The sequence below is a fragment of the Austrofundulus limnaeus genome, unplaced genomic scaffold, assembly GCF_001266775.1.
Source record: "Austrofundulus limnaeus strain Quisiro unplaced genomic scaffold, Austrofundulus_limnaeus-1.0 Scaffold1383, whole genome shotgun sequence".
Taxonomy (NCBI): domain Eukaryota; kingdom Metazoa; phylum Chordata; class Actinopteri; order Cyprinodontiformes; family Rivulidae; genus Austrofundulus; species Austrofundulus limnaeus.
This window is the reverse complement of record NW_013953785.1, coordinates 8311-25282: the sequence shown is the minus strand read 5'-3', so window position 1 is coordinate 25282 and position 16972 is coordinate 8311. Positions and strand designations below refer to the sequence as shown.

General features: G+C 39.0%; 3 protein-coding genes across 9 annotated transcripts in view; all 3 read right to left on the bottom strand.

Annotated features, from left to right (window-relative positions):
- Positions 1–18: 18 nt before the first annotated feature.
- srrm1 (serine/arginine repetitive matrix 1) lies at positions 19–11812 on the bottom strand. 5 transcript variants are annotated; one of them, XM_014032147.1, is made up of 16 exons: positions 11707–11812; positions 10840–10929; positions 9636–9758; positions 6809–6979; positions 6533–6627; positions 6097–6321; positions 5801–5986; positions 5570–5689; positions 5227–5435; positions 5026–5112; positions 4703–4838; positions 3148–3234; positions 2588–3067; positions 2321–2510; positions 1026–1193; positions 19–818 (listed from the first exon to the last, which is right to left on the bottom strand). In XM_014032147.1, the coding sequence occupies exons 1-16, from the start codon at positions 11725–11727 to the stop codon at positions 708–710; spliced, it is 2499 nt and encodes an 832-aa protein (XP_013887601.1). In that variant the 5' UTR covers positions 11728–11812; the 3' UTR covers positions 19–707. The 5 variants fall into 5 exon arrangements, with proteins under 5 accessions (XP_013887601.1, XP_013887602.1, XP_013887603.1 ...); XM_014032148.1 differs by having other exon boundaries at positions 5227–5402; XM_014032149.1 differs by having other exon boundaries at positions 5227–5399.
- Positions 11813–12004: 192 nt separating this feature from the next.
- Positions 12005–15753, bottom strand: tdh2 (L-threonine dehydrogenase 2). 2 transcript variants are annotated; one of them, XM_014032145.1, is made up of 9 exons: positions 15577–15753; positions 15149–15355; positions 14623–14665; positions 14479–14549; positions 14218–14367; positions 13958–14130; positions 13794–13884; positions 13095–13364; positions 12005–13017 (listed from the first exon to the last, which is right to left on the bottom strand). In XM_014032145.1, the coding sequence occupies exons 1-9, from the start codon at positions 15611–15613 to the stop codon at positions 12872–12874; spliced, it is 1188 nt and encodes a 395-aa protein (XP_013887599.1). In that variant the 5' UTR covers positions 15614–15753; the 3' UTR covers positions 12005–12871. The 2 variants fall into 2 exon arrangements, with proteins under 2 accessions (XP_013887599.1, XP_013887600.1); XM_014032146.1 differs by having other exon boundaries at positions 15452–15750.
- Positions 15754–15984: 231 nt separating this feature from the next.
- The window catches only part of LOC106535197 (myotubularin-related protein 9), a gene marked incomplete at its 5' end in the record, with an annotated part of 5423 nt that continues 4435 nt past the window's right edge, over positions 15985–16972 (bottom strand). For both annotated transcript variants that reach the window (XM_014032139.1, XM_014032140.1), the window contains 1 exon segment: positions 15985–16207. In XM_014032139.1, coding sequence (XP_013887593.1) covers positions 16089–16207 — 119 coding nt within the window.

The following is a 16972-nucleotide window of genomic DNA, read 5'->3' as shown; positions in this document are numbered from 1 at the left end:
AAAAACAAATAACACTGATCCTAAAAAAAAGTTTTAATTCTGAAAAGATGACAAGACAAGGGCCATGGTTTCTAAATACAAAATCATACACTAAAGCAGTCCCACAAAAACAGCTCAGAACATGGATATCAACAAAAATTGCATATCAATTGGTTTAGAAAAAAATAAAATAAACGGTTCACTCTTAAACGCTTTATTCTTCAAACAAGACAATTTCAAAGTTGGAAAAAAGCAGGTTAAATGATGCCAAACACCTCCCTCAAGTCAGATTATGAAACGGGACATTTTTGTTACAGCTGCTAGGTGTACATAACTGACAGTTTCCACAAGGAAAAGGCGTTGGTAACAGCATGTTACCTTAAGGTGTTTTTTCTTTACGCTCTTCACAAGGTCAGTGGTTCATGCACACTAGAGACGATGCACATGCGATCATTTCTCTATGGAATCTACTGTACATAGACAAATATATCATTAACCTGCCCAACTCAAACTTCTGAAATTAAATATTTTCCCACTTAAGAATTTCAAAATATTAACACAAGCTTCTTTACAGTTTAGATAATAAACTATCTGACAAATGAAGTTAGGGAACTCTCCAGAATGTACCAAACCAGTAAAAAGAAACAAGACAAATCAGAAATTTGTATGCTGAACCGGGTCGATAACAAACAGCAAAAGTAATAGGAAAAATCATTAGCCTCTTGTTCTCATGACATCTGCGATGGAGACATCTGGGCCTTCCTCATTGAGCGCAGGGCCTTTTCTCGAAGGTGCTTTTCCAGATCATCCAAACCATCGTCAGCTTCACTCTCTGAATCCTTAATAAAAGAAAAAAAAGATCTTATTACATTTAGAAACCTAAATACAGTGATACTAAACACTGAAGACATATTTAACCAGTATGATTTCATCATCTGCCTTAATTAACCACTAGAGTTTAGCATGCACTCATGAGTATTCAGAATGGTAAGGTGTGGGGGAAAAAATTACTACTAAATATTAATACCCTGTCTGCCTCTGACTACCTTTCTTGATCCACCGTCCTCCTCTGCACCCCGGTTCTCTTGAGTCTCAGTCACGCTGCTGTTTTTTTCCTTTTTATGCTTCTTGTGCTTTTTGTGTTTTTTCTCTTTCTTGTGTTTCTTTTCCTTCTTCTTCTTCTTTTTCTTTCCACCACCTTCAACATCCGAAGTCTGCAAACAAACACATTTTTTTGTAAAAATGATGCTACTAGTTATGTGTAAATATAAATATAAACGGTGTTCACAGTTAACTTGTTAAATGATGATTATGCCACAACAGAATTTGGTGAGATTTCTTGTGTCTTTACAGAAGTACCGTATTTTTCGGACTATAAGCCGCRACTTTTTTCCTGAACTTTGAACCATGCGGCTTATAGACCGGTRCRGCTTATACATGGATTTATTTCTTCAGCCACCAGGGGGCTCTTATGCTCCATTTGCTTCAACCACTCGCTTCAAAAAAAAAGAAAAGAAAAAAAAAAGYGATCGCTTCCAGAGCCGACTGTTGTACCAGGAAGCAGCGATTTAAAGATAGTCAATGGCCAAAAACTCATAAAAGGGGATAAAACAGACATTTTTCACGGTGGAATCTGACTGATAAAAACTTTGGAGCTTAATCCAGGACCAGTTTGTGGATAAACGTCGAGTGAAGAGCCGCGGACTTTTTTTTTTCCTCATTGCACTCCCCGGGGAAGGAATCCCATGCAGTGACGTATGCTGGAGCAGGAGGGCTTTCCCACCACAGCTTCAGAGCCAGCAATACCCCGGGAGCACAGCGACACGGAAAGCAACACTGAACAGATACCGCTGTGTGACACAGCTTTTCTCAGCTTGTTTGACTCTGACACTGAAGAGGAGGACGATGGTTTCAGTGTGCTGGAGGACGATGAATGAGACGTTTTGTTGGACCAGAAACTGTTAAAGAAAACTACCAAAATAAGGTCAGTTAAATGAACCGTATTCCTCCGAACTTGAATTCCTAAAGGTTTGCTTTTTATGTTTTGATGTTGAATTCACTTTTTTGACGGCAAATTTGGGTGTACTGTTTTTTGTTTTGTTTAATGTTGGGGGTGCGGCTTATAGTCCGGTGCGGCTTATGGTCCGAAAAATACGGTATGTAGATTTATACAAATCTCCAGTAACAAAATCAGTGAAGAAATGTAAAAATGACCCATATTGGCTACAATCTTAACACTTCACTTGATGAACATCGTTTTATAATAAAGAACTTTTTTTATTGATTTCTTTTTTCTTATCATACAATAAATTATGGTGCAAATTTGACAACAAGTTCAAACCTTAGCTGGAGACTGACTGCCAGAACCACTATTGACTTTTTTGACTGGGGGTGGAGGAGAACCACTGGCAGAACGAGTAGGAGATGGGGAGGCAGATGCAGGGGCTGGACGTTTCTGAGCAGCTGGTTGAGGGGAAACTGATCTGGACCTGGAGGATGCTCTCCTCATATACTTAGGGCTTGGTGAGGTTCTGTTGAAAGATTAGGAATAGTATTAAAACATTCAAACATGACTAAACATTCTTCCAAAGGCTTGTGTTTTGTTTACCTTTTGTTGCGTGGCTCTGGAGTGCGAGACACCCTGCGGATGAGCTTACTGCTGTGTGAAGGGGACTGTTGTCTCCTCTGGTTAGATGGAGACATAGTGGAGGAAGCAAAGCGCCCCTGGGGACTAGTGGATCGCCTAACAGCATGGCTGCGGTTTGCAGGTGATGGAGAGAGACGCCTGGCACCTGCAATAGGGGATCGTGTATCCCTGCTTGGCCTGGTTGAGGACAGGATGGGGCTCCCCCTGTGTCTAGGTGGAGAACTAGAAGAAGGCGGAGAGCGTCTTCTTGGTGGGGGAGAGCTTCTGCGTTTAGGAGACCTAGAGGTGCGTCGTTTGGGACCTGGAGAAGAGCGTTTTGTGGGAGAACCTGATATCTTCCTTTTCTGTGGCGGTAAAGGTGAGGGGCTGTAGCGACGTTGGATAGGGGGAGAATAACGTCTGGGAGACAAAGATCTACGACGAGGTGGTGGTGAAGGAGACCTAGAAAAAAGCGTTTTGAAAATTAGTAATGTTATTTAAACCTTTCATAGCAAAACCCTAGAGCCAGAATATGACCATACCTGCGTCTAGGAGGAGAGGGAGATCTGCGTCGTCGTGGGGGAGAGGGTGAACGACGCCTGCGTCCAGGAGACGGGGATCGTCTTCTCCTGTAGGAATACAAAAGYGTTTGCTGAAGAACACATGAAAATAGAATCGAGTATTTACCCTTAATTTATACTAGATGTGGTTTCACTCCACTGYGCTTCTACCTCTGCAACCATTATAMTCAATGATAATATTTGCGAGGCAGCGGTGAGAGGACAGCAATCCACCAAAATTAGATTCGACCCTATTTTTGCCGGACGCCTGAGCTGCTCCGGAGTCAATCTACAAAGATCACATCRCACCGACAGGAAAAGGAACAAGCAAAACATGTTGAAATCTTAGCTATATTAATAAATACATGAATACATTTATACACAAATACTGACAAAATGTATCATTCTGTTTGGGAAGCGGATGGTAACATGCAGAATGCAGAATATGCAGACACACTAGAGATGTGCAATATATGCAATATACGGTAGAAACAATATGAAGTTGGCCTACGGTAGAATTTTACCCTCAACCTTCCTGTTGTCAGTTACGACAGAACGGTCGCTGTCTCCACGAGCAAGACAGAACGTATGACAGAAAAAAAAAATTGTTTATATATTGTTACCCAGAGAGATAAAAAAAAAGGATGTGGATGTTCGTTCGGTCATAAATCCATGTTGCTAATGTAACAGTCGGCTGCTGCTCTGATGATGAAGATGAGAGCGCAGCAGCTGATAAGTTCAACAGGCAGAAGCTCATTGTATGGCAGGCCAATTTGACATTTTTTTGGCTTCACCATATTTACATTCCTGTTATCTAAATTTGTTTTATGACTAGGACTATGTGCAGCTTAAGGTCCTGTCACACTATAACATTTTAGCCAACTTATGCCAACTTATGATGTTTTTTATGTCTAAATGACCAATTTTATTTGAAGTACTAGTTATAACATCTACTTTACTTTAATATCGTTGAAAATTTGAGAAATTTTTCAGTTTGTTGTTAAAACCGTTTTGCAATATATAGAAAACATTCTTTTGTACTTCTGTTCATTTGCACTACAGAAAAATGCTGGCTTTGATTATGATTAGTTTTCTGCAAAATAAATGCTCTAAAAATTACATTATCTTTGCTTTTCATGATAATTTTCTACCGCAATATATACCGTTACTGTGAAGGGATTCAATTTATAATGTGACAGGAATTTGAGATCATACCGCCCAGCCATAAGACACACATAATATACTTGGATTTTATTTTGAAATCAAAAGTTTCAAATAGACAACAGTGATGCAGTTTCAGCTRGGTTTAGAGTTCGTCTTTCGYWGAATGAATTCTTTTGCTCAGATTCCACATTTATCACTGGATTTATCACGCGAGCTCACATTTCCTGCACACGCCTCTGTGCTTTTGTACAGGAGTGGACCTGAGCGGAGGTAACGCTGTATAAATTGAGGTCTAAACAAACGGCTGCAAACTGCGCACCGCAGAACTGTTTCTAGTGTAAATTAGGGGATAATGCTTAGTTCGATATCTGACCTTGGGGAGGCTTCCCTATGTCGCCTACGAGGTGAGGGYGTACGGCTACGTCTCCTCCTGACTTCACCATTTCTGGCACCAGGACCTGTGTTTGGCCTCTTGGGCCCCTCATCTTCTGAAGAGGATGATCCTGAATCTGAAAACAAATCAAACAATAATCAACAACTGTTTTAAGGTGGCTCTTATCTGCACATTGGAAATAAAAGACACCAAGGTTTCGGTGTTAGAACACTTCTAAGGTTTAAGCGATGATGAAGACAAGATGACAGCCAACAGAGGGAGTTGGGAAAGGGTGAAGAAATTAGCATAAAAACATTTATTACCTGAAGAAGACTGTTGATTCTGTCTGCGATACTGACGTCGCTGCTGCACCGAATCCGCTGCTATCCCCTTTTCATTTTGGTCCTCCTCTGAAATGTAAACCATTAAGTTTCTGACMAGTGCCATGGAAGTTTGGTTTAATAATAAACAACAACAAAATGATCATATTTAAACATAACAAGTAAGCAGAAAGAGACATGTACCTGATGACCTGGGAGGGGAAACAGAGCCTCTGCCTCTTCTTGCTCGTGGAGACGGTGACCTTTTGTCCTTTGCCGCAGGGCTGATGGAAGTGTCCAGACGATGGACTTGYTTTCGAGGCGGTGTGGTAGAAATTCTCTTCACGGGTTTTTTAGGGGAGCGCGAACCAGAGGAGCTGCTGCCAGAGGGTGAAGCAGAACGAGAACGTCTCCTAGAATTTAATGATCAGAATTAAGGCACAAACACTTTTCACAGACACTACTAGTCGCACACATTTAGGTCAATTAAAGCAAAGAAAAAGGAAATAAAATAATAATATAGGATTCTACCCTTCACCTCACTGACCTGCGGACAGGAGAACGCCTGTGTCTGTGTCTGGAACCAGTGGGGCCACGCCTAGGGGGACTTCTTCGACGAGGTGACATTCTCCTTCTGGGACTTTGTCTTCTACGAGGTGAGTAAGACCTGATGTAAAAGAAGAGAGCAAACTTAGAAACCTAAACTCAAAGCCATTTCCTCCCATAGAAAAATGTTTCATTTTACAAAAACCTGAAAAAGACATTTTACACACATCACCTTGAACGGGAGCGTCGTCTGCGGGGGCGGGAATGAGAACGAGAGCGGGAACGGTGATGAGGTTTCTCTCTCCTCAGGTCTCGTTCACGAGATCTTGGTCTTTCTTCTTTCTTGGGAGGTTTTTCTGGGGACGTCTCTTTAACCTCAGAGACTGAGTCTGCAACTGCCGACTCTACAACCGCATCTCTGCAGAAGAAGAAGAAAATGTGTTTGGGGGTGAATAAAAAGTATTAACTCTGAATGTATGCTTTAGAAACAAAACCTCTTCAAAAACAAAAAGGAAAGATTGCACTAACTCAGTAGAAGATGCTTCTTGAATGACTGGTTCTGTTGGGCTTTTTCCGGACGTATCTGGTTCCACAAGCGGCTGTGTAACTCTCGTGGAAGACTGCAGCAAAGGTGGAGGAGGTGAGCTCTCAGCAACTGGACTGGGTTTGCGTCTTGGAGATCGCGATGGGCTACGTTTCCTTTCCCGCTTTACAGGTGATCTTCGCCGTGGTGATGGTGATCTCGTCTTCCGCCTGACCAAAGATAATAGTGCAAGGTCCAATAAACTGACATGGAAGCAAAATTTCAACTGGGCTTTTCACAACTCATGGTTTTAAATCAACACTGTCACCAAAACAAATGTTAAACAGCAGCATTAATACATTATATGCAACAATGTTAACAGGGTAAATAAAAAAATAAAATAATTTGTAATAATCAAATATACTAAAATCAAAATCCTACCTTCTAGGACTCTTTGACTGAGCCCTCTCTCTGGTGTCCTTTTCCTTTTTATCTTCATCCCCTTTTCTCTGGGAAGCAAGCTTCTCTTGTTCAATCTGCCAGACAAATAGTAGTTGTATTTAATACTTTACCAGAGAAATGCACATCCTTTTAGTTTGTAAAACATAATCTGTTCTTTTTATATACATGCTTATATCAAGACTTGTTCATATCAGTTAATTAGTATTTTCTGTTCAAGTTTCTTGTATTTTCTAAAACTACTTAAGTTATTATCACCTGTCTCTGTCKGATTTCCTCTTTCTTTTGTTCCAGAAACGCTGAGGGGATGCCAGCAATGTTCTCTTGGGCACTTAAAAGCAGGGGCCACAGGTCTTTCATGAACTCGCGGGCATTCTTTCCATTCAGGAACCCTGTCAGGTTGATCTGCATCATCTTGCTATCAGGGTGCTGCAACATACACACGAAGGGGGAGAGGGAAAACAAATGTCCATTGAAACAATTGAAAACATCAGKGTGAGGCAGGCAGGGTCCCACAAATGGGGCTCCCCACCTTCTAGCCATGTCTAAACTAAACCTGAGAAATTTTGTTATCCTTACCAAAATCATGTATTATTCTAACTAGAAAAAACATATTTGGGTCTATTATTGGGCTCACTTAACAAAATAAAATATTTTACTCATTCTTTACTGAACTCACAAACCCTTGAAACTCAATGCGAGTTAGCTGAGGGGAGACATATCTAGTCATGTAAATACAGCATGCAATAATACTGTTTAAGACCCTAAACAAATCAAACAATCTCTCAAAACAGCACTTTGATGAAGTTTTTCCCCTTTTCTTTTCTAGCCTACTAGTTTTCATTTCTATGTTACTACCCCCACCCCACCCTCACCCCCCATTTCCCAGTCTCCCCACAGTCTACACTTGAGAGGTTAAACAAATAACCACAATACAGAGTGCTTTAAAACCCAACACTGCAAGTACAGTTCCGGTGTCTTCAGTGAGTCCCGTGGGATCAGTGGGCACGGAGCTCCATTGGCTTGCTTCCGCCTCCCTACTGCTTGAGACTCAACCACCTTGAGCTTAATGTTATATCATTTATCTAAATTGCAAGAGACGAACAAGCAATAATGAGTACACAGTTACACAAAAAATGAAATATTTTTTTATTTTAACAAGTGATAAAATTGAGACATACTTTAATCTCAATTTTATTACAGCACCCTTTATTTCCACCATGTATGCATTCTCTTTACAATTAGCTTTAGCAACACCCCCTCCCAACAACAGGTAAGAAAAAACAAAAAAGTAGAACAAATCATGTTTTTAATAATCATGCCAATGACACAGATGCAAAAGTAAAATAAAAATCTAGAAATTTTGGCACATTAGAAAAATTAAAGTCCTAAACAAGGCCAGTTTGCATAGATGCCAAAACTTGCATTCAGTTTTTTATTAGAATATTGTAATTATTATTTTTTTTTAAGTTTGCAGCAAATCAAATGTACAATATAAATGATTAGCTGTCCTGAAACACCAAATGGTTTAATGCATCAGTGGATTATAGTGATTTATCAATAAAAAATTWAATAAAACTTGAAGACAAGGKTTTTTTTTAATTATCTATGGGATAAAGGACTTGCATGAATTGGTTTTCTAAATATTTTAGTTTTTATGAGCACAGTTCATATTTATTACTGTAATAATAAAACAAATATTGCATTCAATGAATGTAAAAGTAAAGTTTTAAACTGAAAAGTATTGTTCCTTGCAGTTGAAAATCTTGCTTTTCTGACCTCCAGTGGTTGAAAGTTAAATAATTAGCAAAAACAATGCACTCTGCTTGKTTTTGTTTTTTGTCACTGATATGTCTTAAAGTTTCCATCAATGTCCTTTTTTGAAGTTATTAAAAAAAACTTTACTAAAATAAAATCCATAGCCACCTTTGAAAGAGTTGTTAATGTATTTTTGGGAGAATAAGTCATGTGTAAAATGTGTAAAAGATAAAAAATTGGCCACTTTACCCTTGGGAAAATAATCTTGACTGAAAAATAAGAAAATAAGTCTAGTTAATTTGTCGTCAATGTCATGGATAAAGAATCTACACATGAATAGTAATGACTACTCTGAAACATAACACAAAAGAATTATAAAATATGCATGGATCAAATAAAATCCATAAAAATGTTTATATTTTACCTTGTTTTCAGCAATGGCTACTAGTTTTGTGTCTTCATTATTTCAGATGTGGGTTCCACTTACTTTTTTCTTTTATTATATAAGCCACACCTAATGTTTTTAACAATGCTGCACACTTTTGATAACGTTCTCAATAAAAATAAACGAAATTACGGGTAAAGTTAATTTTCTATTTAGCAACAAATTAGTGTTTTGTTCAAAAGTATTTTGACAACTGGATGGAAACAGCCAATGTAAAGTGTGGTTAGAAGAGTAACATGGTACACTTCAGATTGAACAGAGGTGCATTTGACATGAACCTTGTGATCAAGGGTCAGTGAGACAATACTTTTCAGAAAGACAATAAAATAAAGTAAAAACTGGTTTAATCCTAAATCTTTCCTTGTTTAAACCTGTTAATTTAGTCACATTTTAGAGGGATCTTAGCAGTCTGATTAAGCACTACAAATACCTACAGAGAATATGATTATGGCACTGTTCAATTGTGTCTTTCACTGACATGATATAGATGATCCCTGTATAAAACTCACCTCAAAACACACACTTCATCATGAAGGGAGAGCTGGGCTCAGAGACTTTGGGCTCAGGAGAGAGCTAAATAGATGTTGGTGCTATACTTCTGATGCAAGGTATAACATCCATATTGGTTCAGGCCTTTTAAATCATAAATCACATCATCATTAGAAGACTGCTGAATAAAAAGGCACTTTGTCACATAACAGCAAAACATGTCAAATTCATCAGAAATCAAGTTGCAAACCTATTTTTTTTAATTTACCCTTTCAATTTTAGTTTGACTAGGATCTGCAATTATTTGTTCACATCCCTTCTTACAGGCTAACCAATGCCATCACATTAGCAACAATTCTCACAGAGGAAAAAAAAAAGAGTGAAATACTTTACCTTTTCTTCAAGTTGATTGAAAATGAACTCTATGACCACATCATCCTCAAAGCCCAGAATCTCTGTCACACGTTGGGTAATCCATGGTTTGATGACCTCTAGGTTCACTTTGGTCATGTCCACCTAAGGATGAAGCACATGAGTAAAAACAAAGATTAAAAAGGGAAAAGCACACTTCAAGGCTGATAAAGCAGCTGTGTGAAGCTGACACCCCACCCACGTCAAAAAATCCATCAAATAGTCAGAATCGTTAGTGCTCCGTTTGTGCMGTTCAAAGTGTCGTTTGTGCCGTTTTGGTTTCTGAGATATTAAATATTATATTTTTTGGTCATCCAGAGTTAACCATCACCCCATATCGCTCCAAAACCTAACCAAAGTGGGCTAGGTCGTTAGTGCTCCGTTTGTGCAGGTTTGTGCAGTAAAAACTGTCGTTTGTGCAGCTTTTGTTTTCGAGATATTAGCAGTTATAAATTCGGCCGATGACGTCACCATTTCGGAGCDTGCTGRGGGGACGATGATGTCATCGCGTTAAAGTAAAAACTTGTAATATCTCCAAAACTGTAACAGCACAAACGCTCATTTCTACTGCACTAAGCTGCACAAACGAAGCACAAAAAAAGTATACTGTTTTGGTTAATTTCGGAGGTTGCTGGGGGGATGGTGACATCATAATGAGCTAAAGACATAATGCTTAATATCTCAAAAACTACAACAGCACAAACGCTCATTTTAGCTGCACAAACCTGCACAAACGAAGCACTAACCAATCCGCTTACTTGTTTGGATTTTTTGTGTGGGTGGGGTGTCAGCTTCACACAGCTTGATAAAGCTTATCATACTAATTTCTTAAAGCCTTGAATAATAATAATGATGATAATGATAATAATAATATTCAGAAATACCATGTACAATTAATAATTATTATACCTATTAAAAATAAACGCAAGAAATTAGAATACATAGAGGAGAAAAAGCACATTAATGAGAAGGTGGGTGAACTGGTTTATACTAGTGTTTACAAACGTGTCTTTAAGAACATGTTTTGTCTGAAAAAAGGAAACAWATGTCTTGAAATTAGTCAACATGGTAAACTATTAAAAAATAAAATAATAATAATTAAAAAACAATCACCAGTAACAAGGTATATCCACACATTACAAAGTGTGCATCTCTTACACAAAATATTTGATTTAGCGGTTCATACCTTCTTGTCCAGACATTCTGCGAATTTCAGCTGCTTCAGGAGTTTCTTCTGTTTGTTGCTGAACCGGTTGTCTTGCTCCGCACTCGTACCCTAAAATAAAACATTAATTGAAGCGGTCAATCCGGGACACGACATACTGAAGCTAACCTGAAAACGGTGATAGGCTAGGCTAGGCTAGGCTAATATTAGCCACATGTTTCAAGCTATAATAAGTAAGTAAATAAGTAAAATGTATTTGTATAGGACCTCATAGTTATAAAATTGCAAAGTGCCTCACAAGAACAGGCAAAATAAAAAAAACATCACTTTCAGTCATAAAAGTACAAGTAAAAACAAGATGAATACACATAATTTAAGTTAACTAAACGCCTGTTTGTAATAATAAGCACTTACTCATTAATACCACTATTCAATACAGCTAAACGTCAATTTCAGATTAAATGACCGCAATGTTTATAATGGTCGTGACTAGCTTGATAAACCAGGCGCCATCTTATGCCAAGCAAGGCCGAATACCTTAGCCACAATGGCTCGTCTATTTCCTGAGAGTGTCTGCAAATCAACCCGAAAAAACGATGCTAGGTTGGAAATAGCACATATCACGTACTCGCAAAATCATAAACATAATTTCCATAAATATAAASGAAACCATTGAACAGCTATGTTGAAAAAAATGTTGAGTAAAATCTAGGATTGCTGAACACCAGTTGWTAGACGGAGCCATAACCACACCGCGTCGCACGGCATCATATGGCCCTGTAGACCAAAGCTGTTTACCGCATATTTATGACTTAAACAAATACTATTTCAACATGCAATATCATAAGAAGGWGCCTCGGTATGTGGTATAGGTTTTTAAATTCTTACGCGGAAGAATCCCGCGTCCATCCTCGGTGAAAATTGATTGTTTCAGGCGCAGCGGAGAAAGAGGTGCGTCGGCCCGGAGAAGCTCGAGTGGTAGCAGCCCGCGCCGGATGAAGGGTGCGCCCCCACAGGAAGTAAGGAGTACTGCACCTACTGTAAAAACCTAAAGATTTTTTTTTTACTCACTTTTAGTCAATAAATTTAACAAATTTACACTCACTTGCTTTTATTCAATTTATATCTCCTTATCTCACCCGTATTTCTGTCAGTGTAACAGAAATATAATAATGAATGTGTGAAATTAAGAGCATTGGCTGATAAATTTTATTTTTACATGTCAGGTGGTTTCATACAACCTTTAGTTATTTCTTGATCATGAATCTATATATGTAAAACAAAGTATGACTTAATTCTGTAAATATTTTTTTCAAACAAAAACTTTTTTTTCCATTTTACTTATGCTAAATCCTTTATAATCATTAGTACAATATATGTACACTGCATTGGTAAACAGAACATTTACATTCAGATAATATTTAAGCTAATATTTATTTTTACTTTTAATCAAAGTGACACTGCTTTAAAAGCAGATTGAATAAAGGCTTTGTGTTAAATGCCAGAGTATGAGTGTTTTTTTTTTCATTTTGTAGACTCTTGTATATTACAAAACGATGTTTTATRAGACATGTAGAATATAGAGTATTTACAATTCAGAGTGATTCCAGATTACTTTGTTTTTCCAATTGTGCTGCTGCTCCATATTGTTATACATTGTTACAGAGGGTTGTGACCAGAATAACATGATATGAAATAATGAAATCTCCCAGAATCCAAAAAATATTTTTTTCAACAAGACAACCTTTTTGTTTGTAAAATGCTGCTTATAACAAATAAATACAACTAAACTCAAGATTTAACAGTATATGATTCTGTGAAAAAGACTGAAAAATGTAGATGTTGTGTAAATGTTGTCTAACTGTCTGTTAAAAAATTCTGACTGAAAACTCTTTATTTACAGTTCATCCCTGGAAGATTAATCAGCCAAAAAAAAAAAAAAAAACCACAGGATACTGGCTGACGCTTAATATAAATCAAATGAGAGAAAACCGTTGGTAAAAACAGACCGAAAAAATAAATCCATGAGTGATTCTTGCATCAGAAAGTTTTGCTAGCTGACTGGAAGCCCCTCTCTGGTCCTCTTTTCTCGAACAGAGCTCAGCATATCTGACACCAGCTCCTCGAGCCCGAAGGCCGGTTTCCAGTCCCAGTCCCTCCTGGCGTTGGAGTCATCGATTCTCACGGGCCAGCTGTCTGCTGCAAAAGGACAAGGAAAATGGTGACAACCAAAACTGATGTTTTTAGGTATGAATGACCTTGGTGTTAGTTCATACCAATTGTCTGGCGCACAGAATCTGGATTGTAGGTGACCTTAAGGTGCGGGAGATGTTTGCGGATCTCTTGGGCCAACTCCTCTGGGGTGAAGCTCATGGCAGCAATGTTATAGGTGCGCAACGACAGCCGGCACTCAGGGGTCTGCATGAACTCTACAGTGGCACGATGGCAGTCGGAGATGTGCATCATGGGAAGCCGGGTGTCTGGTCGCAAGTAGCACATGTGGTGGCCTGTGCTGAGAGCATCGTGGAAGATTTGAACCGCATAATCTGTGAAAGAAAAGGTTCACAGATATTGATTAGATGATTATGATGTARTTGCAAATTAAAGGCGTGGCAGTCCTTGAAGGAATGCACATCCCCTGCACTCAGAGTATTTGTTGGGGACAATGTTAAACTGCCATCACAACAAATTTTACATCAATATTTGTAAAATTAACTGAGTCATAGCCTGCTTTTTGTTCTAAAAGTTCAGCTGGCTGTGGCAGACATCTTGCATTAGGCTGACTCTGAGAGATAAACAGCTGGAGACATACATCCAGTGATTACTTTCTGTGAATTTCATGATTATCTGCTTAGTGGTTCATGAGATATTTTGCTAACAGATATGCACAAAGACATTTGCAAAAAAAAAAGAAGAATATTCATTGCTTTTCAGCAGCAGCTGGTAAATATACAGCAATGTGAGGTGAAAAATACCCGTCGTTCCTCCTCCAGGAGGTGTGTTGGCTGAAATCACTCCAGGGTAACGCAGGCAGCGGAAGTCCAATCCGTATTTATGATGAAGATACTGCAGGAAAAATCAAACCTTTAATGGTAACGACTGTAAATTTTGTTCTGCCATCATCGTTGTAACATCTTACCTCCCCCATCAGCTCTCCGTGCACTTTAGAGACACCATAGATGGTCCTCGGGCGCTGCACGCAAAGGTCAGGGGCCGGGTCACGAGGAGAAGAGGGTCCAAACGCTCCGATGGTGCTGGGGACGAAAAGGCGAAGGCAGTTCTCCAGAGCCAAGTCCAGAACATTATGCAGACCTGGATGAGCAACAGAAGCTCAGACAGGAGCAGCTTCAAACCAGCTTAAAACATCCATGGTACAGAAAYGGCTTATTAAACACAGACCTGTGATGTTAATCTTCCGCGCTAAAGCTATGTTAGCTTCACCCACGGCACTGAGCAAAGCGCTGTAGTGAATCAGCCAAGTTATACGATTATTTATTATCAGTTCTCGGAGGTGTTTATAGTCCAGAACGTCAGCATACACAAATGGGCCTGAAAAGTAAATACAGAGATGTGACAGAAATTAAAAGCATAGTTCATACAGTCAAAGCAACAAAAAAAAAAAAAAAACTGCTGTTATTTTTGAATTTTGTTTTGGCCTACCACTGGTGTAAACATGAGGTGGAGGCTTCTTGATGTCTGACAGGATCACATTCTCTGTCCCGTACTGGTTCCTGGATATTAATACACATACAACGGCATTCAAATGTCAAACAAGTTCACCGACTTTATTTAYGTAAAACTCACCTTAACATCTGAGCGAGTCCCACACCTAACTGCCCCAGACCACCTGTACACAGACAAACCTCTATTTTATTCATGTCCAAATGAATATGCATGAAGTTTTAGGTGGATCAATATTTAAAAATTACAAATACAAAATAAAATATAGGTTACTGTTTGTCCCAAGGCTTTATTCCAGAACAAAAATGTCCCTCAAGGCTATTATTCCCCCTCTTTTATGTGACTAACACTGTCTGTACACACACTATTGTGGTGAGTCTAAATGGGGGTCCTATAGCAAGTGCACTATGAAAACAATGTGGAAAGGGCAGCACAGCTGTAGCTTTTTGTTCTTTTTCTCTTCAATTTTCTTTATGTAACAAGAATCTACGTGACTGTCACAGGAAGTGCTCATCAGAGAGGCACTCGGCTTTTATTGCAACCACACAAAATAAACAAAACAAGACATTGGCAACTTCAGATGTTTAAGAAACAGCAGAAAATAGTTCATCCGACAGAGGTAACTATAAAACACTGAGTGTTATTTCACCTGTGATAAGGACACGGGGGTTCTCCTCGGGACAGTGTACGCTGAGGTTCCCCTGACTGTTCCACCTGATCGTCTGCCTGGTTGACGAACTGAAACTGCGACTGGGTCGGTTCTGCGCACTGCTGAGACAACCACGACAAAACAGGCCCAGTGGCGCCACAGAGGGCCCACGCACCAGACCACCCAGCTGCATGTCTAACGCAAGCCCTTAGGAAAAGTCATCATATCGAAATTATTACATTTACACCTGGAAAATAATCAGTGTTGCGCAAATTTTGTGTATAACAAAAGAAAATCTTTTACCTTGAAGCTTTTTTTTAAAATTCAAACCCAACGGATGAAACACAGTAAATCCACAACTAGTCCACTAAAACTAAACTATGAAAAAAGAGCTTGCAAGACAACATTTAAATGTCTGATAATATTACCATTAGCCACTGGATAAGTACGCAGGTGGAGAGTCATGCTGGGCTACTGTACATGGTTCTTGTCCACTTTGTGTRATCACCACAGGCTGTGGCTCTTGACTGGACAGGACTACAGTCTCCAGCGTGCAGCGCTCAGTGTGTGCAAACATGCAGACTTGCTGTGCACAGGGATTTTTATTGTCAGAATTGTTTAGCTGAGCTTAACAGGACTGGGAGGTGTGTCAGTTATATAGGCTTCTTCTATTGAAAATACCGTATTAGTCACTGTTGTCGTTTTACTGAGCACAAAGAAATAATGTCTTTGGCTAGCCTTACAACTTCAGAAAGACAATAAAATACTGTGTACTTAACACGACTACTACACTTTAAATCCCCGTCAGAATACTCCTTAAAAATGACACAAAACAATTTTCTTTCAATAGTATATATTTTATAAAAATGTAAAAAAAATGACTGTACATTAAAATACATGCAACACATCAACAGTATTCCTTTAAATGTTAGCTGAGCTTCTACTGAACTGTAGTAGCATCGGATTGCGTCACCCTAACCCACTCAACCACCATGTTCCTTATTTCCTCCTGAACTTCCTCCAGGTGACGAGCCTGCTGGGTCCACCTCAGGAAAAACCCTGAAAGCAAAGCAGAAACGTTGAGTGGGTATCACCGCTTATAGGCATTTTTAGAAAAGAAAGCCATTCTTGTGTTTAAATCTTAGTTATTGAGGCCATTTTGAATAGGACTGACTCCAAACATATTCAGTTATAGATGTACGTCCAATGGTTTCTTTCTGAGAGTTTCATTACAATCTGTTTCACGAGATACACTACCTGGCCAAAAAAAAAGTTACCACCTGGMTTTAACTAAGCAAATAGGTACGAGCCACCTGTTGTATAATTATTGCATGGGCGATTATTTTCCAGCTGGCAACAAGTAATTTAACCCCAACTGGTRCAACAAGTTGCTTCTCATTTCTTAAAGGGGAAATATTATGTGTTTCTCAGCCATACATTTAAATACTATACCATATTAAAGTATCTATGTCACCTTTAGTTGTTATTAAAATGCTGTTTTTATGTTTAAATAGAAAATAAACTTATCTTCTCCTCACTTCCTCTTCTAAACACATTGAAATTGGCCTCTGTCTCTTTAAGAACCACATTCCGCTTCTGTCCCGCCCATTTCAGCGCGGGGGGTTCGCGCACGCGCCATGATGCACTTTACTTGGCATCTGAACATACATTTCTTCAAAGGTATTTTGAATCTGAAAAGAGCTTCACTGAGTGAGAAGTAGTGGAGCTCAGCAGACAGTTTCACTTTCAGTTTCACCCGCTGTTTGCTTTGTTGCTGCCGAGAGCCTGCAGCAGTTATGGGCAGGATGTGTGTGTGTGTGTGTG